The 24,595-nt window shown below is 45.6% G+C and overlaps 2 protein-coding genes across 7 annotated transcripts in view; one reads left to right on the top strand and one right to left on the bottom strand.

Annotated features, from left to right (window-relative positions):
- Positions 1-11,000, top strand: part of ADPGK (ADP dependent glucokinase) — a 40,985-nt gene extending 29,985 nt beyond the window's left edge. For 3 of the 4 annotated variants that reach the window (XM_043982449.1, XM_043982452.1, XM_043982451.1), the window contains 3 exons: positions 4,844-5,040; positions 5,589-5,687; positions 8,517-11,000. In XM_043982449.1, the coding sequence (XP_043838384.1) occupies positions 4,844-5,040; positions 5,589-5,687; positions 8,517-9,068 (848 nt within the window). In that variant the 3' untranslated portion in view covers positions 9,069-11,000. The remainder of the gene's footprint in view (positions 1-4,843; positions 5,041-5,588; positions 5,688-8,516) is intronic. The other variant, XM_043982450.1, reaches the window with a different exon arrangement.
- A 3,190-nt stretch (positions 11,001-14,190) lies between these two features.
- BBS4 (Bardet-Biedl syndrome 4) overlaps positions 14,191-24,595 on the bottom strand; it is a 67,346-nt gene continuing 56,941 nt past the window's right edge. For all 3 annotated transcript variants that reach the window (XM_043982447.1, XM_043982448.1, XM_043982445.1), the window contains 9 exons: positions 22,357-22,411; positions 20,976-21,044; positions 20,000-20,152; positions 19,736-19,907; positions 18,835-18,904; positions 17,892-18,033; positions 15,515-15,725; positions 14,869-15,041; positions 14,191-14,562 (listed from right to left, as the gene is read on the bottom strand). In XM_043982447.1, the coding sequence (XP_043838382.1) occupies positions 14,908-15,041; positions 15,515-15,725; positions 17,892-18,033; positions 18,835-18,904; positions 19,736-19,907; positions 20,000-20,152; positions 20,976-21,044; positions 22,357-22,411 (1,006 nt within the window). In that variant the 3' untranslated portion in view covers positions 14,191-14,562; positions 14,869-14,907. The remainder of the gene's footprint in view (positions 14,563-14,868; positions 15,042-15,514; positions 15,726-17,891; positions 18,034-18,834; positions 18,905-19,735; positions 19,908-19,999; positions 20,153-20,975; positions 21,045-22,356; positions 22,412-24,595) is intronic.

Raw genomic sequence — 24,595 nt, 5'->3', positions numbered from 1 at the left:
TATTTAATAGTAGAATTTTTTTTTATTATTAAGAATGTAAATGGATTATCACCTCCTCTGTTTCTGCACTTTGGAGTGGGAACTATCCCAAGTCACATGGTCAGTTTCTTCACCTCCCCCTTCCCTCTGCCCCACCCCAAGGAGAATAAACAGTCTGCCCTTTGCTTCCTAAGGTTTCTTTCCTTGAAAGGAAAGAAAATCTCTCTTCTCTCCTGTGTGCTTTAGCACTTGAGTTATTAATTCAACAACTTGAATTATTCTTGCCTACATGTTCATTTTCTTAATGAAAGTAGCTTAACTACAGATTCCAACTTAGATGAGGTTTGAGTAGACTTACATTTTCAAAGGCCAGTGGGTTGAAAACACTGTGGTCATGTATAACTAGCCTCCTTGCAATAAAAAATCCGGTCCCGCCCTCTCACAAAATGAGATTTTAAAATTTCTGGAGAAATGTCTTTCCAACTTTTATTCTCTTTTCCTACTGGTCCCCATTCTTCTAAAAGAGGTATATATATTTTTTAGGCTTTCAGCTTCTGTCTTTGAAGCTTTTCATAAAATGAAGGTCCTAGAGCTGTTCTCCATGGTTATTGCCTTTTGGTGGACAGGGAAGTAGTTTGGGGGATGGGGGGGTGGGGGGTTGGGGGTAGTGTTTAGAATGCTCAAAAACCTTGTCTGTAGAAGCAGATGCAGTGCTTTGGATAAATTCAGCATCTATTGAATCACCATGACATCCATTTTGATATTTGGGAAATTTAATTAGCCTAACACCTGTATTAGGTAACTCCCTGGGCAGGAGGCTTTCAGTATAGCTGTATGAGGATAATAGCCAGGCCTGCTCTGTCTGCTGCCGTTTCTTTGTTACAGCTTTCTAAAGCCTGTGAATATATATTACCTCTTTCTCTTCCCTGATGAAGTGTATCTCATAGAACTGAAAGTTGCAAGGGTCCTCCAACGGCATCTAGTTCAGTTCTTACCTAAAGAGAATCTCTTTCACAACATATTCCCCAGGTCATGCCCCAGCCTCTGTTTTGAAGACCTCAAGTCCATTCCACTTTTAGAAGGCTCTAAGGAAATTTTTCTTGACATTTTGCCAAAATCTGTGTCTGCCATTTCTGTGTAGGCCTACTATGTGCTGGGTGCTGTGCTTAATAGATATCTCATTTGATCATAAGCAAGGGAGGGGCTGTTATAAACTCCATTTTACAGTTGAGGAAACTGAGGCAAGCAGGTTACATAGCTAGTAAGAATCTGAGGCTGAATGTGAACTTAGTCTTCCTGACTTTAGGCCCAGTGTTCTATCCACTGTGCCACCTAGCTGCCCCTCATTTCCACCTATTACTGCCCTATAGGATCAAGCAGAATAAGTAAAATCCTTTCCCCACCATGACACCCTCCAAAGATTTAAAGATGGCTCTCATGACCTGCCTTTGTCATCTTCAAGGTTCCTTCAAGTCAGTCTTTATGTGGTCTGGTCTCCAGACTTTTTCTGCCAGACCTTCTTTAGATGTACTTGTCAATGTCCTTCCTAACTTATGGTGCCCAGAATTGAATGTAATACTCCAAAAGTGGTCTGACTGGGCCCTAGTATATCAGGACTAGCAACTCCTTTGGGCTTCGTGCTATGCCTTTTTCAACAAAGCCAGAGATTTCCTCATTAGGGGAGCAGAGCTCTACCATTGGCTCATTGAGCTTACCAGTCCACTAAAGCCCCCAGACCTTTTTTACATGATCTGTGACTATCTTGCCCTCATTGTGAAATTGAGTTTTACTGTTTAGTGTTTTATAATTTTTTTCAGTTGTCTAATTTATGATTCATTAATCTTATTTGCCCAAAACTTACATGTCAAATTGAAGTGATAGCCAGCTCAAAGATGACATATTCACTTTCCCCCAAGGTTTCTGTAATTACCATTTCACCAGTGTTCATCTTATAAAGATCTTAATTATGAACAACCTTTACATTTGTATGAATTAAGATTTTAACAGACGATAGGTTAGGGGGAGGGGAGATAGACTGCCCAGGGCTGAAAAGGGTAACATTGTCCTACATATTATAAACTCACAGGCACCTACTCCTAATTTTTTTTAATTAAGAAAAAATTATAATAGTATTTGACAGAGGATAACAAACTTAATCATAACTGTGGATGTGAATGGTATAACCTTATACACAAAACCCAGAGAAGGGGGTAGAGTTAAAATGAAGCCCTGGAGTAGAATTGATTGAGCCGTAGCTGAATGCAGATAAGCCATTGTGTTCTCAGGTAACAACAGTAAAAATAGACAGGAACAAGCAAGAAAATACCTGGTCCATCTAAGTGCCAGAGATGATGAAGCCTTTTTTATTTTTGGTGGGACCTAGTGATCTGCAAGAGGTGGGTAGGCATGGGCGCATTGCTGTCTGCATGGATGGATCTCATTACATCATCTTTCCCCTAAATCCATGTCTCTTCTGAACTCTCTGATTTCTGTCAAGGCCATTACCATCCCCCAGGCAGCTAGTTCAGAGTGTTGGGGGGGGTGGGGGGGAGTTAGGTTAAATCTGGTCTTAGCTTTTCCTGGCAATGTAACCTTTTCTCCATCTGTAGAATGTGGGTTACAATAACAGCCCCCACTTCACAGGGCTGGGATGAAGATGCAGGATGATAACATATGGTGAGCTTTTGTAGACCTTACAGCCCTGTGTAATGGTGGCTATATTGTGATTATTCTAGTTCCCTGGGTGCACAGCCTCAGTGTCATTCTTTGCTCTTCCATCTCTCTCCTTCATTCCACAGAGCTGATCAGGTGTAGAATCTTGTCGTTTCCTCATCTTTCACTTCTGCCCTCCTTCTCTGCTCCTCCAGCTACTCCCCTAGCCCAGGCCTTCCCTTGGAACATTGAGTGCAGCAGCCTACCTCCAATTAACTCAACCTCTGCAGGGCTGCCAAAAAAGCAGACTTGACTAAATCACTGCCTTCCACTCAGACTTCAGCAGCTCTCTATTAGCTTTAGGAGAAGGTGTTATTTCTGGGCAGCTAGGTGGCGCAGTGGCTAAAAGCATCGGCCCTGAATTCAGGAAGACCTGAGTTCAAATCCGGCCTTAGACACTTGACACCAGCTGTGTGACCCTGGGCAAGTCACTTAACCCTCATTGCCCCACAAAAAAGAAAAAGAAAAAAAGGTGTTGTTTCCTCTTTAGCTCATCTTTTAAAATTTATTTTTTAGTCCAAATTTAGGCATATAGTTTATAAACACATATTCAAATATCTAGTTCAAGTGAACTACATGGCCTCTAAGATTTTGTGATTTCTCAGTATTAATTCTTCCCACTTCTTTTACCTTCTGAGAAATGTTTTCAAGGAGATGAGAAGGGATTTATCAGAGGCTTTGCTTTTAGCAGAAAGAGACTGTCAGCAGATGTCTAAGTAGTTGTCATCTCCCATGACTACGAACTCTTGTCTCTCTGCCAGTTTTATTAGGACAGGGAACTCATCATCATCTCCTCCCATCCAGCTAAACGGGTCTGACACACACACACACACACACACACACACACACACACACGCACACACACACACACACGCGCACACACACACACACGCACAGAGCTTTTCTTTTCCTTTTTGGTATTTACCTAAATGCTCCAAGCCATGTTTCACATCTCGCCACCATAGTGTTCCCTAAGGTATGTATTCTCTTGACATACAGTGCTAACTTGGTGATTCTTTCTGCAGATTTGTTTCTTTGAACAAGGGATCACCTTACATTGCCATATTCTAATCGGTCAAATATTCTTGATATTTAATGGGGTTTTATGTTTAAAGTGTCAAGTTCATTCAGTATTACTATGCACATTAGTAAATAGACATCTAAAAGCATAATTTTTGTTCCCAATTCTCTGGTGAGTTACCAGGATTTTCCTTCTGTGCTTTCTTTGATATGGGTGTGTAGTTTTATCTGAGCATTTCTCTTGCTTCACATCCAGTTTTCAGTTTAAATCCCACTTAAACAGGTTGGCAAGTCTCCAGGCAAACACATTCTTCTCAGTGTTTGAGTTCAGTTCTGTTGCTAGCCAAGAGCTTAAGTTTAGTATCTTAAACCACGGTTAAGAAAAACAGATCCCATTCTTTTTTTTTTTTTTTTTTTGGTGAAGCAGTTGGGGTTAAGTGACTTGCCATGGGTCACACAGCTAGTAAGTGTTAAGTGTCTGAGGTCGGATTTGAACTCAGGTCCTCCCGACTCCAGGGCCTGTGCTCTATCCACTGCGCCACCTAGCTGCCCCAGATCCCATTCTTTTGATACCATCTATTTAGCCATCTCTTCACTCTCTTTATTCTACTTTTTCTTCTAAAGTCCTCACTTTTGACTGAAAAAAGGTGGGGAAAAACATACAGCCTTTCACCTCAGTATTATATGGCTTTTCCAGCCAGGACTTAGGGCTGAGGGTAGTATATGTCAGAATCTGTCCCCCACTTCTAAAATGCACAACGTCCTCACCTCTGTCTCTTGAGCTGAGCTCAAGGGCTACTTGCATGTGAGACCTTACCTGACCCTCTCCCTCCCAATTTACTCAGGATCTACTTTGTATCTGGATTGTGTTTTCTTATTTGTAAGCATGGTGCTTCTCTCTAGGAGAAGGTAGATTCCTTAAGGGCAGGAATTGTACTTGTTTTTATCTTTGGATCTCTAGGATCTAGCACAGTGCCTGGCACCAAGTATACACCTTATATGTTCCCTGAAGAGGAGGTATTTTTATTCTGAGGGCTGAGATTTTAACAAGAAAGCTACAGTTTATATTGAAACAAGGTGATTTAAATTATTTTTTTCTTTTCTTCCCATTGTGGTCACTGGGGTTGTCTAGGAGAGCAGTGGGGACAGTTGACTGCACCCAATGCCAACCGATTTATCTTCTCACATGATCTATCCAATGGGGCCATGAATATGCTGGAAGTGTTTGTGTCCAGTCTGGAAGAGTTTCAGCCAGACCTTGTGGTCCTCTCTGGATTGCATATGATGGAAGGACAGAGCAAGGAGATTCAGAAGAAGAGACTTCTAGAGGTAAACTTTCTTAGAGCCTTTGCAAATTTTGACAGAAATGAGCCTTTCCAGATCCTTGTACCTTGTGCTCCTTAAGACTCTGCTGCCAAAGACGCTTCTGTGGCCTGGCTCCCAGAGGTTGTCTCTTGTGGTGCCTATTTTGTATGTGGTATGCATGGAAATCCTGTTTCTTACACCAACCGAGAAACTTACTTGGAAGAGGCCTAAGATCATCTTAGGCCAGCCTGTTGTGCTGAGCTCTGCTAGAAAGTATGCATTACATAGTTGGCAGTGTTCTTCCCACGTCCTGGATTGTTCTGTGCTGAAACAGCTGACGTTTTTGAGAGCTTAGATGGCCTCGGTCTCTCAGGTTAGTTGACGATGCTAATGACTCAGCAGGGCCTCACAGTCCTCTTTGTGTTAAGTATGTATCATCCAAGGCCACTGATTACCCAGAATACTTGGAAATCTCAGCAAGAAATGACAGGAGTTTCAAATTCCCCACCTTTTTTGTTTGTTTTTTCCCTCCATTCTTAAGCAGTGATGGTATCTCTCCTTTTCCTTTACAGGCTGTGATTTCTATCTCTGACATACCCACCGACATTCCGGTTCACTTAGAACTGGCCAGTATGACGGATCGGGAACTTATGAGCAGTATCATGCATCAGGTAATCACAAAGATAGTTTTTAAGTTTGATTGATGGGTCTAAGAGGTCTCTTGCAACAAAGCAAAATTGTTAAGTAAAATGAATAATAATAAGGCCGACCTCATCTGAAAGTGCATGTAGCGTTTCACAGGTATAGCACCCCCCACACACCTCTATTTTCTTTTTCTTTTCTTTTCTTTTTTTTTTTTTGGTGAGGCAGTTGGGGTTAAGTGACTTGCCCAGGGTCACACAGCTAGTAAGTGTCAAGTGTCTGAGGCCAGTTTTGAACTCAGGTACTCCTGAATCCAGGGCCGGTGCTCTATCCACTGCGCCACCCAGCTGCCCTATTTTCTTTTGCATTAACAGAAATCTATTTTCTCTCCCAGTGGAAAAAGAAAAGAAAAAACCATTTTCTTGTAATAATATAGAGTTAAGTCAAACAAATTCCTTCATTTGCTGTGTACAAAAATGTACGCCTCACTGTGCTCCCCAGACCCCTCACCTCTCTGTCATGCGTGGCATATTTCATCACTGGTGCTCTGGAGTCAGGGACTTTCCTTGTAGTAGCTGTCATTATTGTAGTTTTCAAAGTTATTATTTACATTATTCTCCTGGTTCTACTAATTTCATTTTTTAATCAGTTTATTAAAGTCCCCAAATTGTTTGTTTTTATAATACTGATATTATAGTACAAATTATTCTCTTTGTTCTGCTCACTCTACCCTGCATCAGTTCACTGAAGTCTTTGTCTCTGAAATAATTTCTTTCAGTACACAGTACTCTGTGACATGCCTAGACCACAACTTTTTTTAGCTATTCCTCAAATGATGGGTTTTCAATTAGTTTCTAGGTTTTAAAAAAAACAAACAAAACCAAACACAAAAATAGAATTGGTACAAAGAAAAGATCCTAAAAAAAAAATCCTTTGTTCATTACTAACTTAGAACACTACATGTTTTTTACCCAAGTTTAGTTTAGAACCTCAGATGAGGAGTTGTGATTCTTCTGAAACAACATTGTATATCAGTAGGAAGATGATTTAGCAGTTTGGCTAAATGGGGTGTTTTTGTTGTTTTTGTTGTTTTTTGGTGGGACAGTGAGGGTTAAGTGACTTGCCCAAGGTCACACAGCTAGGAAGTGTCAAGTGTCTGAGACCAGATTTGAACTCAGGTCCTCCTGAATCCAGGGCTGGTGCTGTGTCCACTGCGCCACCTAGCTGCCCCGTAAATGGGGGTTTTTTACTAGAAAAGTATTTACTCTTTTGCAGTAAGCCAGCCGGGTGGCACACCACCCAGAGTATGCAGCCTAGGGTCAGTAAGACCAGAGTTCAGATGCTGCCTGAGACATTTACCAGCTTTGTGACCCTGAGAAAGCCATTTAACCTCTGTTTGCCTCATCTGTAGTAATAGCACCTATCTCCCAGCGTTGTTGGTGAGGATCTGTTTAGATGATAGTTGTAATAGTTGGCACATAGTAAGCACTATGTAAATGGTAGTTATTGTTGTTGTTACATATTTTTAATTATTAATTTTGTATTTATAATCTCTTCAACTCCCCTTACCCCCAAGTTAACCAGAAACAGAAGAAAAACAAAACGACCCTTATCATAAACATTCATAGTATAGCAAAACAAACCCCACACTGGCCATACCCCCCGAATGCATCTGCCCCTCTATTTGATGTTCATCACTTCTCTAGCAGGTGAGTGTTGGGTCTCACCTTCGGGTTTCTGGATTCCAGGTTCCTAAAATGTTTTCTGCAGGAGTATTTTCTGTTGAAGAGTTCTGTGTGTCTATGCCGGTCAGTGCCTGTTTTTAGTTTTAGGGAAGGAGTTAACTTTTAGCTACAGACTTTTCCTCACCATGAAAGAGCATGTTTTTAATGAAATCTTTTTCCTTCCCCTCCTCCCCCTCCCTCCATTACCTCTTCCTCAGCAAAGACTCAATGTTTTGTTTTGTTTTACTGGTAAAGTACTCACTCTTTTGCCGTAAGCCAGCCTGTAAACCCTGCCCTTGAAGATTTCAGTGTCAGTTAGGAAACATACAGGCAGTGAATGGCCACGCATGTGCGCGCGTGCGTGCACACACATATACATACGTGACAGTCAGAGTCAGGGAGAAGGCAAGGGGTGGAGTTAACTTCACCAGTGTTTGGCAGTTTGACTTTTTCCAGTTCTTATCCCGGCTCGTTCTGTAGTGTGGGTCTTACTAAGCATTCCTGCAAAACTCTCAGACTTCATAGAAATCTTTATTTGCTAATGCTTTCATTGTTTCCCCCTTTTGTTTTGGTTTTACATTTGTCTGTGTTGCGCTGGTATATGAGACCCATTGGGAACTTATAGTTCCAGTAATTAATACAGGAAGTTCATTAACCATTTGTGGAGCATCTATTTGTGTTAAGGCATTCCATCAGGTATAGGTGCTGTGTGGGGAATGCCAAAAAAAGTATGGCTTTGGGGGACTTAGAGTTGAACAGTGTTTATCATGAGGTAGAATCTGATAATACAGTTTAGCGTTGGCCAAGGGACTTAGTTACCAAAGTGCCCCCAAGACTTCATTTTAAGCTCTTATACTATGAGGTGGTCCCCAGAATGGAGCCTCTAGACACTGTTGTGAATTGCCATGGAAACTTGAGGTCAGAGTTTGAGGAATATGGGGTAGAGGGCCAACAAATAATGTGTTCTCCCTCAGATACCCTTCACAGACCTCGAGCCTCCTATGATCTTTGAGGATAACCTGACAAGAAGGAATGTTCCCCCTTCCCTTTGATTCTGTTTTTGGCAGGGCCTTAAGGGGCCCTCTGGGCTGAACTTTTCCTCTCAAGAAGAAAACAATCATTCTGTTTTGTTAGCAGGTTTTCCCTCTGGTGAATTCCCTTGGATTGAATGAACAGGAGCTGCTCTTCCTTAGCCAGTCAGCGTCTGGTCCTCACTCGTCTCTTCTTTCATGGAGCGGTGTCCCTGACGTGGGTGTCGTCAGTGACATTCTCTTCTGGATCTTGAAGGAGCATGGCAGGAGTAAAGAGAGAGCGTCAGATCTCACACGGATCCATTTCCACACTCTGGCCTACCACATTCTGGCCACTGTGGACGGGCACTGGGGTAACCAGCTCGCAGCCGTGGCCGCAGGAGCCCGTGTAGCAGGAACACAGGCCTGTGCGACAGAAGCCATCGATGCCAGCCGTGTGTCCCTCAGGGCTCCCCTAGAGTTTCTGACCTCACACTCAGAGGCGGGCTCCAGGATAGCTGTAAATCCAAACGAGCCAGTGGCTCAGTGGCACAGAGAGGGCATCTCTTTTCATTTCACCCCTGTCCTGGTTTGTAAGGATCCCATCCGAACTGTGGGCCTCGGGGATGCCATTTCAGCAGAAGGACTGTTCTATTCAGAAGTATACCCTCATTGATGTGAACAGGGGTAGCGTTGGTGCCCCTGAGGAAGTACAGATGGCTCAAGAAGTTCAGGAGATCAATAGATGGTTTAAGTAGAAGAATTTAGAGTATTAAAGCAAGTTCTAGATCTAATTGAGGGTAGCCAAAGAAATAACTGTATCAACACATTCCAGCCTATTGGCAATGACACATGGAGCATTTCAGATTTTAATCAAAAAATTTTAGCTCTTTACTGGTAAGACTGGAGAGAGAGAGAGAGTGTGTGTGTGTATATGTGTGTAAGTGTATGTGTCTGTGTGTGCATTGTCTCTTGCAGGGAAGAAATCCCATTCTCTGGAGAAGGTCACCTATTGCTCATTTAATCCAACTCCTTAGCATAATTTGAAAGCATTGACAGCCGGAGGGAGGATTTCCCTCCTCACCCAGTCCTGAAGAACACACTGGTCAGCACAAGGTCCTACCTTGTTTCAGATTAAGCCCAGTCAAAGGCTCTTGAATCCTCTCCCAGTAGCACGTTGCTCAAGTGGCTGGAGCACAACTTCCATCCATTGTTAGGATCTACAAGGAGAAGCTCTTAACCTCTAGCATAAATAGGGAGGAAGTGGGAAGCCTGCTGTGTTTAAAAGCAGGCAGGCTGGAGATACACTCCAGGGCCCTCGAAGCTTTGGTGTGCCTTCACAGGTGGGAGGGTAGAAGAGATGCCTCTGTGCCTATAGGGTTGCTTAGGGAGATCCAGGGGTTTGTAGGTTTCTACTTGGCCTCACTGTCTGTCTTAAGGCTAAGTTATTGCTATGGAAAATTTGACCTTTTATTATTCTGATCCTTCTTTGTGCAACTGGAGTGCACTTCCCTGTCCCTGATACATTGTTTTTCTCAGTCATGTGACACAAACTTCATTCCGTTAAAAGGTGCAAGTTAACCTCATCAGATGCTGCAAGAATAGCACCTAAGTATTATTACATCGCCAGGATTATGAAACGCGACTCACCATAAGTTACGTTATGTATTTATTTTTATAAGGCAAGAAAACCTTTCTGTGTGCTTACAATTTTTTGAAACGCAATTTACATTTCAGTTCCCTCCAGATAAGAACTTCTTACATTTCTACTTTGGGAAACAGGAGGAAGTGGCTATGTATAACAGGGATGCAGAGAAAATATAAATGCACTTCAACCTGGAAATGTGAATTAGGTCAATGCCCCCACTCCTAGGGTACCGCCCACCCCGGGCCTTGCGTCAGATTATCCTTTACAGCCTTTCACAAATAATGGGATGTCATGGGATGTGTCCAGGTGGTGGGGAGGACCATGGGGAGGAAGCAACAGCAAGACTCAAGGGAGCCACTGGGCACTCGATCCCTCTGTGGATCTCTCTGGCCTAACTTTCAGGTCAAAGAGAAATTTCCCCTTGTTCTTTGCCACCAAAGCAAAGCCAGAAATAAAGCCCGCCAGGAGGCATTTGGAGCAGGCCAGCTGCTGTGTTTTGTTTGGTTCTTAACATTTAATTACTTATTTACCAGCATGTCATGGGAACATCTCCCTTCAGGAGCCCCAGGTCCATGGGACGGTGTTTCCTTTACAGATTCACTGGTATTTGCCCTGGTCTTTCAGCCCAGGACATTTTCCTACCCCCCCCCCCCCAATCCTGACTGAACAACTTATTTGGGGGTGGGGGTGGGGTGGAAGACTCCTGAGGACCAATTAAAAACCCGAGCCATTACCTGTTCTCCTTTTCTCCCTCCTTGACCATCACACCACTAGCTTAGGACAACCCTGGCCCAGCTCAGGACAAACCTCAGCCAGCTGGTATGCCATTTGTTTTCATTAGTAGAGGCAGAGGGAGTTCATTGGTTCAATAACAGGTAAGCCTGGAGAGGTCATTACATTCTTCCAGGTAAGGGAAGAAAAGAAAAGGGGGCATCTAAAATAAATTATCTGTTTTCTGCATGGATGTTTCCTTGAGCTTTTCTTCCTGCACAATTGTGCTATGTGTGAATAGGTGTTCTTCCCCTGTATTTTCAGATACCTCTTGTATGTTGTCATAGACACATGGTATGACTGTAGCCAGTGTGGGGGCCTACTCCTGTAGGGGCTTAAGACACCAATATGAGCCTATCTTACCCCTGGGCAGCTTGAAGATTTCTAGCTACAGTTTCAAGACCACACTTGAAAAGGTATAAAACTAGCCCATCTGGGAAACCCTGCTGGAATTAACATACAGGCTGTTTCTTTATGTGTAGCCGTGAGCAGGGGGATCTTGACCTCTTTTGTGTTATGGACCTCTGATGAAGCCTATGAACCAACCCCTTTTCAGAATCATATTTTAACGTTAACTGGATAGGATTTTATGTGAAATCAGTTATATTGAAAATGATTGGACTGTTTTTTAAATTTCACAGACTCCAGGTTAGCATACAAGAATGTAGGCTAAGCCTCAATAATCTTTTACAGTCACACTTACCCCTCCCCCCATATTTTCCACTTTTCCAAGTTTGAGTTGGGAAGTCACTTGGAGCAGCAGAAGAAATTCAAATATTGGAACAAGTCGTCATTGTATTCTGACATAGAATTCTAGGAGGCCTGCAGTTGACATTTTGTCTTTTTAAATATCCTGGCACTTTATTGTTTAATGCTATCTTTCTTTGCTCAGTGTTTATTTGGGTCGTTCAAAAAAGTTTTGGTTTCTTAAGGAGGCGCGTGAAGACGTCCTTACTTGTCTGGAGAACCAAGAGACCACGGGTGTCAGATGTTTTGCTTATTGTCTCTGACCTAATTAGAAGACATTTTTCAAGAACAACAGATTAATTACCCTACTGACAACTTTCAAGCCATGCTTGAAGCTCTTTTAGATGAGTGAATAACTACAGAAATAGTGATGCGAACGGTGGGGTTTATTCCATTTAAAGGACAACCTTTGGAGTATCCAGTGTTATCCTGGGCGTTGTTGCTTAGGGCCCCACTTGTTTTAGGTTTGCATTGCTGAAGACAGATAATCAGTGATGAGCAGGGGCTCCCTTCCCCTACCACAGCCTGAGCCAAACCAGAAGCATAGTGAATAGAATCAGTGTCTGAAACAAGTCTCTGACTTGCATCTTAAGTGGTTTGGTTAAGAATCAGTGTTTTCAAGTTTGGGATTTTGGTATTTTCTACAGCAGGACTTGTGAAAGCAAGCTCTGGAAAACGTGTAAACGTTTTGCTAAACCAGGTTGGGGTTGGAGTAGTTTGGTATTGGACTCTCTGGTGGAAGTTACCACCAAGCACATCGAGACTATCCGGGTTTCTTCACTAAGCTGCTGGCCTGGAACTGCAGTGGCATTTCATTTCAGTTAATATGAAGATAGTTAAGACATGGTTCCTACATTCACTGAGTGAGCTATTTTGCCCTAAATCTTTAGGGAAGAGGATGAGTAAAGTACTTTTTTGGACGATAAAATGGGCCCACTGCATTGCAGTCTTCCCACCCCCAAATCAACCAGCAGACGATAGTTCAAATCCAAGCAGAGGAGAAACATAAACCACAAAATCAACAACCCTTATTAAAGATAAGGGTGTACTTATGCTAGTGTTGGAAGCTGTTAAGATCTAAAGACACTGTCCATATTGAAGTAAAAGCAGTTTTTCTCACAACCCTTCCATTAATTTCTGGTTTTCTAATGTGAAGCAGTTAGAAAGTTGCCACAGTGTTCATACTGCAATTTCTGAACTTGTTTTGAATAGTTTTATTAAACAGCCAGTTCAGGATTTTAGATTCACATAGTTGTCAACGTGATGATCCAAATATATCACAGTAGCACAAGCAGAACTACCTAGTGAACATCCATAACTCAGCTCTCCAGCCTCAGTCCTCTCATTGGTTGGTTCTACCCAATAGCAATGAGATGACAAATTCTGAAACATAACAGAAACATTTTTGGTTGAGCTATAAAGTCTTATCTTGTAAAATCCATTGGATGGAAATTATTTACTTTGGTGAAGGATCCATGCTTCACCTTCAGTGTGGTAAACTAGTCAGTCATAGGCCAACCCAACATCATGAAGATGGAGGTAACATTAATCTTTGCTCTGATTATAATCAAATCAAATCTTTTCATAAGTAAATTGATAAACACCACAACTGCTTAAGTTCCCACTATTTCTTGTGTATGATGTGTAAGGAAAAGGTTTGTCTAATTAAATGGACATTCTGAACTAGAAAACAGAAAAAGGCTTTGCCCAGTCAGTATGACACATATTTGGTGAGAAAAGGAAGGCTGTAATCAGAGTGGGGAGTTGGTAAGGATACGGTGTTGCTATTGCCTGGTTACTGAAGTCCTTTTGCCCGCAGTGTTCTTCCTTTCTTAGAATATTAACTCAGTGCAGTAAGACATAATGGTTTTAATCTAGGTAGTATTCCTGAGGAGGAAAAAATCCTGACATACTCATGCCTAGAGAACAGATCCATCTGCAGATGATTGTGTCTAATTATAGTTTTAAAGTTTTAAAAAATGAAGTGTTGTATGTATTATATACATATGCATATCTAATTATGTATGTATATCCAATTTCAAAGCTGCTGTTAGACCTGAGAAAGGCACTAAAAAGTTGACAGGAGATACCCTTTAGTTCTTTACCCCACTTGTGCCCAATTCACCAGGGCTGGCTTTTTGCAAAGGATTTTGGGCTTTGTAAAGTGACACTTTCCAGGGCAGCTAGGTGGCGCAGTGGATAGAGCACCGGCCCTGGAGTCAGGAGTACCTGAGTTCAAATCCAGCCTCAGACACTTAACACTTACTAGCTGTGTGACCTTGAACAAGTCAACCCTAATTGCCTCACTAAAAAATTAATGAATTAATTAAAGTGACACTCCCCCACCTCCCCACTAAGAGGAAAAGAATTTCTACTACTTCCTCCATTAGTACTGTAAGGAACCAAAAGAGTTACTGAGTCGTTTCAGCAGGTGACTTTTCTTTGGATATCAGCCTTTAAGACAAAGTATATAAAGGCTTAATTTACAAGCTGAATTCCTAAACAGGAGTGGAAGAACAAGAGCCTTGCACCTTATTTCCAAATATTGTACTAATATATTTCCAACCCCTTGAGTAAGGAGGAGGGTGCTAGCCATCTTTAATGGCTGTATAAAAGGAAAATACCAAGAGAGTGACAATACATAATCTTTATTCTATCAAGAATATACAAATAGACAATGGTCAGTGATTGCCTTAAATAAAAACTCACTCTGAGCAGCTCTTTTCATTCAGCAAGAGCTCCTGTTGCTGCTGGATCTGTAGTCAGGACAACATGATCTAAGCTCTCCTGAGCTGAGCTTGGAGCCATGTTCCAGATTCCCCGGGGCAGGTGAGGCTGGGACGCTTGCTCCGGGCCTGGAGGGCAGCTATTCTAACAGCAGGTCAGAAATCAGTGGTTGCTACACTGCACAGCCTCGGGGTTTGAGGATTTCCATCAAGATGCAGGCCGTAGCTAAAGGTTGTCATCATAGGACACCAATCTGCTGTGGTTATACTGTCCTGCTCTGTACCAGAAAAACAACCAAATGGCAATTTTTAAAAGATTGTCAATACTATCAGCAGTACGTATCAGCTTGCTAGCTCTTAGCCCATCAGCTTGGTCATAAGACCTCATCGACTCCTTCCCCACTGCTCTAATTCTGAGCTCAGCAGGACAGACATCGCCAGACTGCCTTAGAGGGGCACTAGGCTCGAGGCTTGCTGGGCCTGGGGTTTAAAAGAAGAGGGAAGCTGAGAGACCTAACCCTAAGGGGCTTGACTCAAACTTGGCCTTCTGCCTATCAACAGCCATTCAGCATGTATACCATTACCTGTCTGAATCTGCCGCGTTCTTTCCAAGGGAGAAATCTTTATTCTGGGGCCGCCTTGCTTTTCTGTGTCTCTTTTTGTTCTTGGGTCTCAGAGTTTATGGCTTCAGCTGGATCTGTCTCTGGCTCCAGAGGAAGGGAAGGAGGCTTTGCAAACTGAGGTGGCCCACCAGCACCTGGTCAATTGAGGGAATACATTGAGGGAATACAGTTCCAGGTCTCAGTCCCCCGACTCCAAGGGCCTGCTAATCTTGAATAATCAGTATAAGAAAATGAAGCCTATTGGTAGATTCCAAATGAGAGTCAAGGCTTTTTCAGCCAGAGAAAGTACTGTTTCAATAGGACAAGAAAAGGCTTTAATTGTATCAGCTTTCAGCTGCTCCCAGGCCTGACTGGATGGAGTTAGGCTGTGTCAGGGACCTTAAGCCATCTTCCCAAAGTATTTCCCAACTGGCCTTGCACATCCAAGATGCCAATCACCCAACCTGGGCCTTACAACTTGCCTACAGAATCAAGGGCCGCTTGGTTTGCTTGACAGGTTTCTTCTGAAGAGCTCTGTATTAATGTTTGCTGTATGTGACACAGGGAAACCTGGTTTTAAAATGTCTCCCCAAAGGGAAATCTCCAGTATCATGCAGAGGCTACTCACCTGCAGGGAGCTGTGTGGCTCTCCCAAACATGGCTGCTGAAGACATTGCTTGCCCTAGAGCTTGGTTGGAACCCAAGGGCTGCTGGAAACTGGATGACCTGTTGGTCAAACTTGTTCGATTCCTTGACTTGGGATCTTTAACTGGTTTAGTCCAGACCAGTGCTTCTCCAACTTGCAGAGCTGCCCCCATTTTCTGAGCCATTTCCACCATCTTGTCCACCCAAGGAAAAAAAACAAAAACAAACACATCATAATCTCAAGAAAGATCGTCCCTGACAGTCTTACCTTCCTGGCCCTGAAAGGACTCTAAACTTATTTTGCAAAAGGAGGGCTGGAAATGCCCTGTGCAGAGATTATTATGCCTCAAGAAAGAAAATTTCTCTCCACCTTAGTAAAACACAACGACTAGGTTAGACTCTTGGTTCATGGCACAAGAACCAATAACTCCATCTAGTATAAAATGCTACATGGTCATTGCTTAAGAACAGCATAGAGAAACTACTTGTTTAAACCGAGGAGGGAAAGCTCAGGGAGGACTCCATAGGAGGCATTACTTGGCTTTTAAAGGAAAGAACCAGACAAAGCTAAAGGAAGGGAGTATCCAGATGGAGGATGCAACCATTTCAAAGTGCCAAAGAAGCCAAGAAGGATGAGGACTGAGGAAAAGCCACTGAAGGGTTGCAGGCAACTCTTAACAAAGCAGTCTAGGGGCAGCTTGGTAGCACAGTGGATAAAGCACCAGCCCTGGATTCAGAAGAACCTGAGTTCAAATCCAGCCTCAGGCACTTGACACTTACTAGATGTGTGACCCTGGGCAAGTCACTTAACCCTCATTGCCCTGTCAACAAAACAAAACAAAACAAAAAAACAAAAAAAAAGCAGTCTGGTCATGGGGACTGAAGCCAGATGCAAGGGGCTGAATGAGTAAGGGGTGAGGGAAGAGAAGCCTTAGAGTTTAGACGACTTAGAGAAGCTTGTCCAAGCAAAGTGGTAAAGTGGGGACAGCTGTATGGGCAAAGGGTTAAATGTGACTTTCACAAGGGCAGATGGTGCAGAAGCAGCTAGAGATGCACATGAGATGTTGTTTAAACAAGGTTCCAGAGAGAGGGTACAGTCACAAGGATACTTCGCCTTGGCGGCAGGTGGCCTAGTGGACAGAGCATTAGGGCCTGAGTGCAAATCAGGCCTCAGGTACTTCCTAGCTGAGTGACCCTGGGCAAGCCTGTCTGCCTCAGTTTCCTCATCTATAAAAGGGGGATCATAACAGAACCTACCTCCCAGGGTGTTGTGAGGATCAAAGAGATCATATTTGTAAAGTGCTGAGCACGACAGAGACTAAGGATGCCTCCCTATTTGGAGACAGGAAGAAGCAGAGAATAGATGAGGAAGATGAGTTCTGGGTTTCAGCTAGAAAAGGTCTCTGAGGCACTTAACTCCAGGCCATTGATCAACAAGTATTTAGCACCTACTATGTGCCAGGCACTGGGGATACAGAGAACAAAAGCGACACTACCCCCATCTATCCTCAGCTTGTGTTCTCATCAGGTGGCACGGCTCCTTGGCCCATGGACACACAGGGACTGGGGGCGGCCAGGAAGGGATCCCACAGTAGGAGGAAGAGAGAGAAGGAGGCACGTGTGAACACCTGCTGGAGGGGCACGGGGAGTGCAGGGGGAGGGTGGGGCCAGCCAGCGAAGCAGCTCCGGAAGCCAAACCGAGGGACTTGTACACATCCCACGGAGAGCAGGGAAGCCCTGGCTTCCTGGGTGAGGATGGGGGTGGCACCTTCTAGACAGTCCCTCTGGCAGCAGTATGGATTGTGTCTCCAAGGGGGAGGCCCATCAGGAGGCCACATGGGCATGAACTCGGCTGGAGGCGGGGGGATCAAAGGGCAAGCACTGGATCAATGTGGTGGAGGGAGGTCTGGGCGACAAATGGAAAAGGGGGACGTGTGGGACGACACCGAGGCTGTGACCCTGAGTGACTGGGGGAGGATGGTACCATCAACCAAGAGGGGAGTTCTGAGGAGGGATGGATTCTGGGGGAAAGACTTGCAGAGTCCTACCCATAACGTGAATGAGAATGATGGCTTTCATCTTCGATGTACTGGTTGGTTGTATGATTATTTATTTTTACATCATTATTACATTTTCAATGTATTGCTTAGTTTTGCTCAATTGTTTTGTTCTTTTTTTTTTTAAGACAGGAGCTAGGGAAAGGTGTTGGGACACCCTCTCACAACAAAAGGCCACACTCAAGTCGTGTTGTTACAAATTGGTGCCTGAACACACACAGACCTTGCAAACGGGAGCCCTGAGCCAGCCTCCCTGGGGTCCAAGCCTCCTCCTCGGCTCCCCCTGGGAACAATCAGACCTACCTCGGGGTCAAAGTCCAGAGAGCTGCTCCCCTTTAGCAGGGTGACTTTCTTCTCCATCTCCTGGTACTGGGCCAAGGCCCTCCTCTTCTCTCCCTGATTGTACAGCAGCACAGCATAGTTCAGATTCACCAGAGGATTAGACCTGAGGTTGGCAGACACACAACAGATCTGGTGGGACCTTGTGACAAAAGACTGCTTTGGATCTCTTAGTATTGCACAAGAAAAGTTCACAACTCTGCCCATGGGATTTTCCCAACAAAAGGAGGTCAAAGCACTGGTCACCTGAGTGCCCTGCAGTGTGCCCATGCCCCTCCCTGAGGGGCAGTGCCGGACACCAGTGCCACCCCCTTCCCCCACTACTCTAAGGCTCCTTCCTGACTCGTAACAGGAAGAAAGGACTTCTCAGAATCCTCCCCTGCACCCTCTTGGCACTTGGACCTGGGCTGACCCCATGTTGCCAGGGCCTGGGCGAAGGACCCCAGGGGCCAGGGCCGCTGCCAGCGAAACTGTACAGATGAAGAAAGGGAGGCCATGGAGGCAGGATTTGAACCCAGGTCTTCTGACTTACTCCACCACCAAGTCTTCTTATGCCCACTTTACAGACAGACGAATTAACTAATGTCTTGAGACATTAAGTGACTTGCTCCCAGATGGACAACTCTGACTGTCCAAAGGCTTTTTGCTGCCACATGGCTAAGGATGTCATTAGAAATGCATCCCAAGAATGAGTCCTGTTACGAATTTCTGCTGTGCTGAGGGCATGTGGTAAATACAGTTCCTATTTCTGCTCTTCCTGGGAACACGGGGTCCTTCACTTATCTAAGAGGGAATACGGGGGGGGGGGGGGGACTAGAGGCAAGCTGGGCAGCGCCAAAGACCGGCCCCAGGGAGCAGACTCTTCCCACCACAGCCAAAGGGGGCAAATCAAGAACCCCTGACTCACTGGTCCAGGGCGACCGCTTCTGCATAGGCTCGGCTGGCATTCTCAGTATCTTCCAGATTGGTCAAAGCAACTGAAGCACAGAAAAGAAAGAAATGGCTGCAACCACCAAGGGAACCCTGGGAAACTGGGTTTGAACAAGATCTGCTGACTATGGCCTGGATTCCTGGATCCTCTTACTGCATCTAGCTTTACTGCAGCCCTGTTGGGTGGTCGGAGAGGGGGTGTCAGGGGCCTAGAACTCAGCTCAGACACTGCCGGGACCAACTGTGACACTGGAGAAATGAAGCGAGGGAGGCCACAGAAGCAGGATTTGAACCCAGGTCTTTGGACTTACTCTACTGCCAAGTCTTCTTTTGCCCATTTAATAGACATATTAACTAATGTCTTGAGATGTTAAGTGACTTGCTCGCAGATGGACAGCTAGTGAGTGCCAGTGCTGGGCTTCTAGCCCTAGACTTAAATCTTAAGACTCAGGATCAAAGAATCTCAGCATTGGAGGAGACTCATCACCTAGTCCCACCACAGCTTACCAGGAATCCCTTCTGTAATATTCCCGATGATGGAAACCTCACCACCTATTAAGACAGCCCTTCCACTCTTGAGTGGCTCTAACTCTCACTGTTTCTCCTCATATCGAGCTGAAATCTCCTACCCATTAGGCCTGAACCCAGGGCTTTGGGCCTCTGAGGCCGGCACTTACTGCTGCTGCTGTCCGTGGCAGGCCAGAAGCAGATCTGAGCCGGGGAGGCCCTGTGGCTAACTAGGCGCCTGACTCTGAGACGCCCTTCTTCCAGCCCAGCCCAGCCCCAAGCCGCTGCCCCAGTGGGGAGAGGACTGGGGCTGTTCCTCCCCACTAGCCAGCGCTCCTGGACTCCATCCGGGGATGAGGGGCATCACATACTTGCCAAGAGCATGTAGAGCTCCCCCATCTTGGGCTGGCAGTTGATGGCGGCGCTGAGAAAGTGGAAGGCGGAGGCGTACTGCTGCATGGTCAGGTGAACAAGTCCCAGGTTGTACAAGATCTTCCAGTCGAATGGCGCCAAGTAGTTGGCCCTCTTCAGACAGCTGATGGCCTGCAGGCAAGCGAAGCATAGTGGGGGGGGCGGGGGCAGGAGCTACCGACGCCCAGGGCACCACCAAAGACAAGGAAAGGGCCCGCGCTTACCGCCACATACTTCTTCTTGCCAAAGAAGCACATTCCAATGTTGTTCCATAATGGGGGACTTTCGGGCACAGAATACGCCACAACTCTGTATTTGGTGAGAGCAACATCAAAGTCGCCGTGGGTCTGCATCATGCTGCCTGCTGCTAGGATGGCCTACAAGTCCACAGGGAACATCTTTTACTGAGTAAGTCACTCCTCCACTCTGGAGCCCACAGGGAGATGCTGCTTCTTGCAGGCTTCATCAGCATGATGTTACATGGCCAGTTCCCAAACTCTAAGCCTCTTTCTGTTCTCCAAATACTCGCAGGGACAAAACTGTTGCATTAAAGACACTGAAGGGACAGCTGGGTAGTGCAGTGGATAGGGCACTGGCCATGGATTCAGGAGGACCTGAGTTCAAACCCAGCCTCAGATACTTGACACTTAGTAGCTGTGTGACCCTGGGCAAGTCACTTAACCCTCATTGCCCCACCAAAAAAACCCCCCAAAACCAGCCAAACAAAGAAGGCACTGAAACACTCCTGGGAGAGAGGCAGGGATTTTCCCATCTTCCTCAGAAAAATAGTAGCTTGGAGTATTTTCTGTAGGCTCAGACCCATCGAGGTTGAGTCTTTAAGAAGGACTCCGCACGTCCACTCTGTAGGTACCCACAGCTTACTTTAGTACAGTGCCGGGCACCTGGCAGGCACTAGGGAGATGCTTGCTGCTTGGCTGAAGAAATACCAAGCCATGACAGCAACCAGGAACTCATTTTCCCTCATCGAGACAGACAGGCCATTCCACATTCCATCAGCCTGTGAAGACTGGGACCTCCCATCTGACTCCTGACAGCCCACCCACTCATTCTCTTACCTCATTAAGAGACCTGCACTCCTCTCCACCCCACCTGCCCCTGCCCACACAAGGTTGGCTCTGACGGGCACCAGAAATGTATGAAAAGCAGCCACATTCCCATGGGTGCTACATCCTCTGATACCTTGTAGTTGGTAGGATCAAAAGTCAGTGCGTTTCCAAGATGTTCAAATGCCTTCTGGTAAATGCCAAGCTTGGGGGGTAAGGAAAACAAGAGAACAACATCAGAGACAGAGAAAATTAGGTACATCTAGGCCCAAGGATGCAGCAGCCTGACTCCTCTGACCTTCTCTAGACAAACACATCTTGGGGTTAATAGGTTTCCCAGGGATGAAGCCAGGTCTGTCCTAAGGTGAAAACCACTGGCTCCTAGAGTTTGACAGACTTTTCCTATGATATGTACAGAAGAGGGTGTGGAGCTGTGATGTCGCTGGGATGGAAGACTGACTCCCTGGAGAAGAAGAGCTGAATGAATTCTGATATCTCAATGTAATGGAATATTGTTATACTGTAAGTAAGACAGGAAGAAAATTAGGAATTCAGAGGAATCTGAGAAGACTTGATAGAAATCAGATGGACTGAAGAAAAGAGACCCCCAAATACACACAGTGACCATAATGAAAATAAGTAAATGCTCGTGTTGTTGGTACCAAAGATCAAAGTTTAAACAGATCCTTTCCACTAACTGGTCAGAAATGAAAGAGGGTAAAAGGGGCCTGGACTATCCTGTGGCAGTGCTTCCTTATGTTCAGGGGATGGACTTTGTTAGGTTTGTTGGGATGTCTATGCTGTGTGACAATGAAGCATATGAGGTTTAAAAAAGAAAGTCCTGCCACCACGTAACCCTCTCCGATGCTGCTGTGTGGCTAGAAGCAGCCACTGTTGTGGACCACAGGAGAACATCGCTCTTTCCATCCTCAGATGCCAGAGGCAGAGACAAAAGGATCCACAGGCCCACTGTGCCCCGCGCCCCCCCCCCCCGTACCACCATCCTCTTTGTTGGTCACAGTCTTTAGGAGAAAAAAAACCAAACCCAAGATGCCAAGGCTACCAGACTGCGTCCCCTAGAGGTGGGGAGCAGAAAGTCTGGCCCAGAGCCCCCTCCTCCTCTGACAGCCACCCTGAACTCCACCCCATAAAGGGAGAATCTCCTTCAGCCCCTGTGCCCCCTGCATTGATGGAAGGGCCCCAGGAGTTCGGCTCCCTGGTGTCTATCACCCATCTTCACAAGAGACATCTACACTTTGCCACTAGGCACAGCTATTTCTCCTCGTTGGGCTCTCCCAGGCCAGCTAAGGAATACAGATTGGCCCCAAACAAAACTTGTTCTGACACAGATGCAGAAAATCAGGAGAATACAAGAGAATCCTCATGAAAGGCTGTTTTGATCCTGTTTGATGTGGCCTGTAGTGAAATGTGCCAAGTTTACATCAAATGGCTTCAAGGAAGTCTCTCTGGGCCTAACTACTGGGCCATCAGGTCACGGGGAGGAGCGCTGGGATTACCTGTAAATAGAGTAGTCCCAGGGTTGTAAGAAGTTCTGTATTTTCCGGTGAGAACCTGTAAGACAGACCAGTGAGGCTTGTAATCGCAATTCTAGTCAATTTGCTCCTGGGCCCACTCTTCTCTCTCCTTTCCTTCCTCTTCCATTCTATCTATGCAGTAATGCCCACACATACATAACCAGTGGTCACTTCCCCTCTGAGCTTCAGACCCATAACACCTGCTGACCACATCCATCTGACATCTCAAATACAACATGTCTAAACAGGCCTCATTCCCTTTCTTCTTAGCTCCCCTATTTCTGTCAAGGACATGCCCTCAGACTTCCAGGCACCTGGCTCACAACCTTGGCAGCAGCCTACTTCTGCTCACCCTCCCTGTCCATCAGCAGCATCTCCATCAGCCTGCTGGATGCCCTCATCGCCTCTTCCTCTTCTCCCTCCTTCCTGTTCCTCCCCTCTCCAGCCCACCCTCCATAGCTGCCAAGCACAGGCCTGCCACGTCAACCCCTACTCAATTCCCTCGTGCCTCTGAGATAAAATGCAAACTCCTCCTCCGGCTCCCCCCCCCTCTCTGAACTGATTTCACGTGCTTCCCCTTGCACCTCACACACGGCAGTCTATCTCCAGTTGGAGGCTTGTTGGTTCTTTCTCCTCAAATGCCTGCACTGCTCTCCCTCCCACCCCCTGCCCTTGAGAAGCCCCCAATTGCTTTCTGAGTTCACTCAGGTGGCACCTTGTGCACAGGCCCTTTCCTGACTGATGCCCTCCAGGGGTCAGTGCTCCAAAGGACACCCTATTTACTTATCTGTATATTTCTTGTACACACCCAGTAGAACACATCCTCAATGACCAACACAGTTCCTGGAACATAGGAGGCTCTTAATAAACGTTTATTGAGTTAAGCTGCTGAATTTCAGTGACTTAATGGGGTTGGTAACAATCCAAAAGGAGCTGTGGTGTTCTGAGCCACTTAGCCCCAGGACTGCACCAAGATCATAGGAAAAAGATATCTGGTGCCTCAAGCAGGACAAGTTGTTTGGTAAAACTGAAGGGTTTTTCTGGGGGTCCTTCTGGACGTGCTGCTTATCCTTTTTTTTTTTAGTGAGGCAATTGGGGTTAAGTGACTTGCCCAGGGTCACACAGCTACTAAGTGTTAAGTGTCTGAGGCCGGATTTGAACTCAGGTCCTCCTGACTCCAGGGCCAGTGCTCTATCCACTGCGCCACCTAGCTGCCCTGTGCTGCTTATCCTTAAACATTCTCATGCCTTTCTAATAAAGGAAATTGTGGCTACTGATGTGCCAGAATTGTAAATAACGAAGGAGCAAAACAGTGCATTGGTAAGAATAAAGGGAAGGTAAGAGAGGAGCCAGTACAGGACTAAAAGTATAAACCTCAGAGGAATCCAGAAAATCACTCCTACAAAATGTAATGAGTCACAAACACCAGAGCAGAGCAGACATTCTGCTCTCTAATCAAACTCATTAAGCACTGAAATGGATTGGGACATCTGTCCCCCTGAAAAGAAACACCCCAAGATCTGGCCTGTACAGAAACCTAGCAGGGTCTAATAGCCCTCAAGGAGATCAAAGAGTACCAGAGGGAAGCCAGTTATCTCAGCAAATAAGAAAGTTTCTCCACACTCATCCCCTTCAGGGCTCTGTCATCTTTGGCAGTGGTTCTGATTCTAACCCCTAGGTGTCACTGGAGGCTTAGCTCCCCAGGCAGAACAGACCGTCCATGGCTAAGATAGGATCCATTCTCTGCTAAGACAGGGGGAAGCTCCAAAGACGGGGGGAATATCACCACAGGTACTCGTCCCTATGTCTAAGGACTGCCTGTTGGGACCTGGGCATTTAAAGGGGGACAGTGCCCCCAGCTTTCTGTATGTGCACCTTACATCTCTACACAGATCCAAAGGCTCATTTCAGACAAGAAGGGCTCGCACCGAGAGGCTTCACGGGCTGAACCTCAAGGCCTTCTTTGGGGACGAAGTGGTCTATGGGTGGTCTTTCCCCACCCCACCTGTGAGACCTGAGAAGCCGAATATCTTCTTTTCCAATGTCAGCAATAAAGCAGGGCTGAAGAAATCCAGGGGCTTACTGCCACAGGCTGCTAAGGCCAGTTAGTGCAGGAACTGTCCCAGTAATGAGAACACACCAACAACCAAACCAATGAGCAATGAGCCCGAGCTAAGTCGCTGTGCTTTCACTCAGACCTGCAGTGCTGAATCGTGCTACT

This window comes from Dromiciops gliroides, chromosome 2 (assembly GCF_019393635.1).
Source record: "Dromiciops gliroides isolate mDroGli1 chromosome 2, mDroGli1.pri, whole genome shotgun sequence".
In the NCBI taxonomy this organism is placed as follows: domain Eukaryota; kingdom Metazoa; phylum Chordata; class Mammalia; order Microbiotheria; family Microbiotheriidae; genus Dromiciops; species Dromiciops gliroides.
The sequence above is the reverse complement of the archived record's forward strand: the minus strand, read 5'-3'. Positions and strand labels throughout refer to the sequence as shown.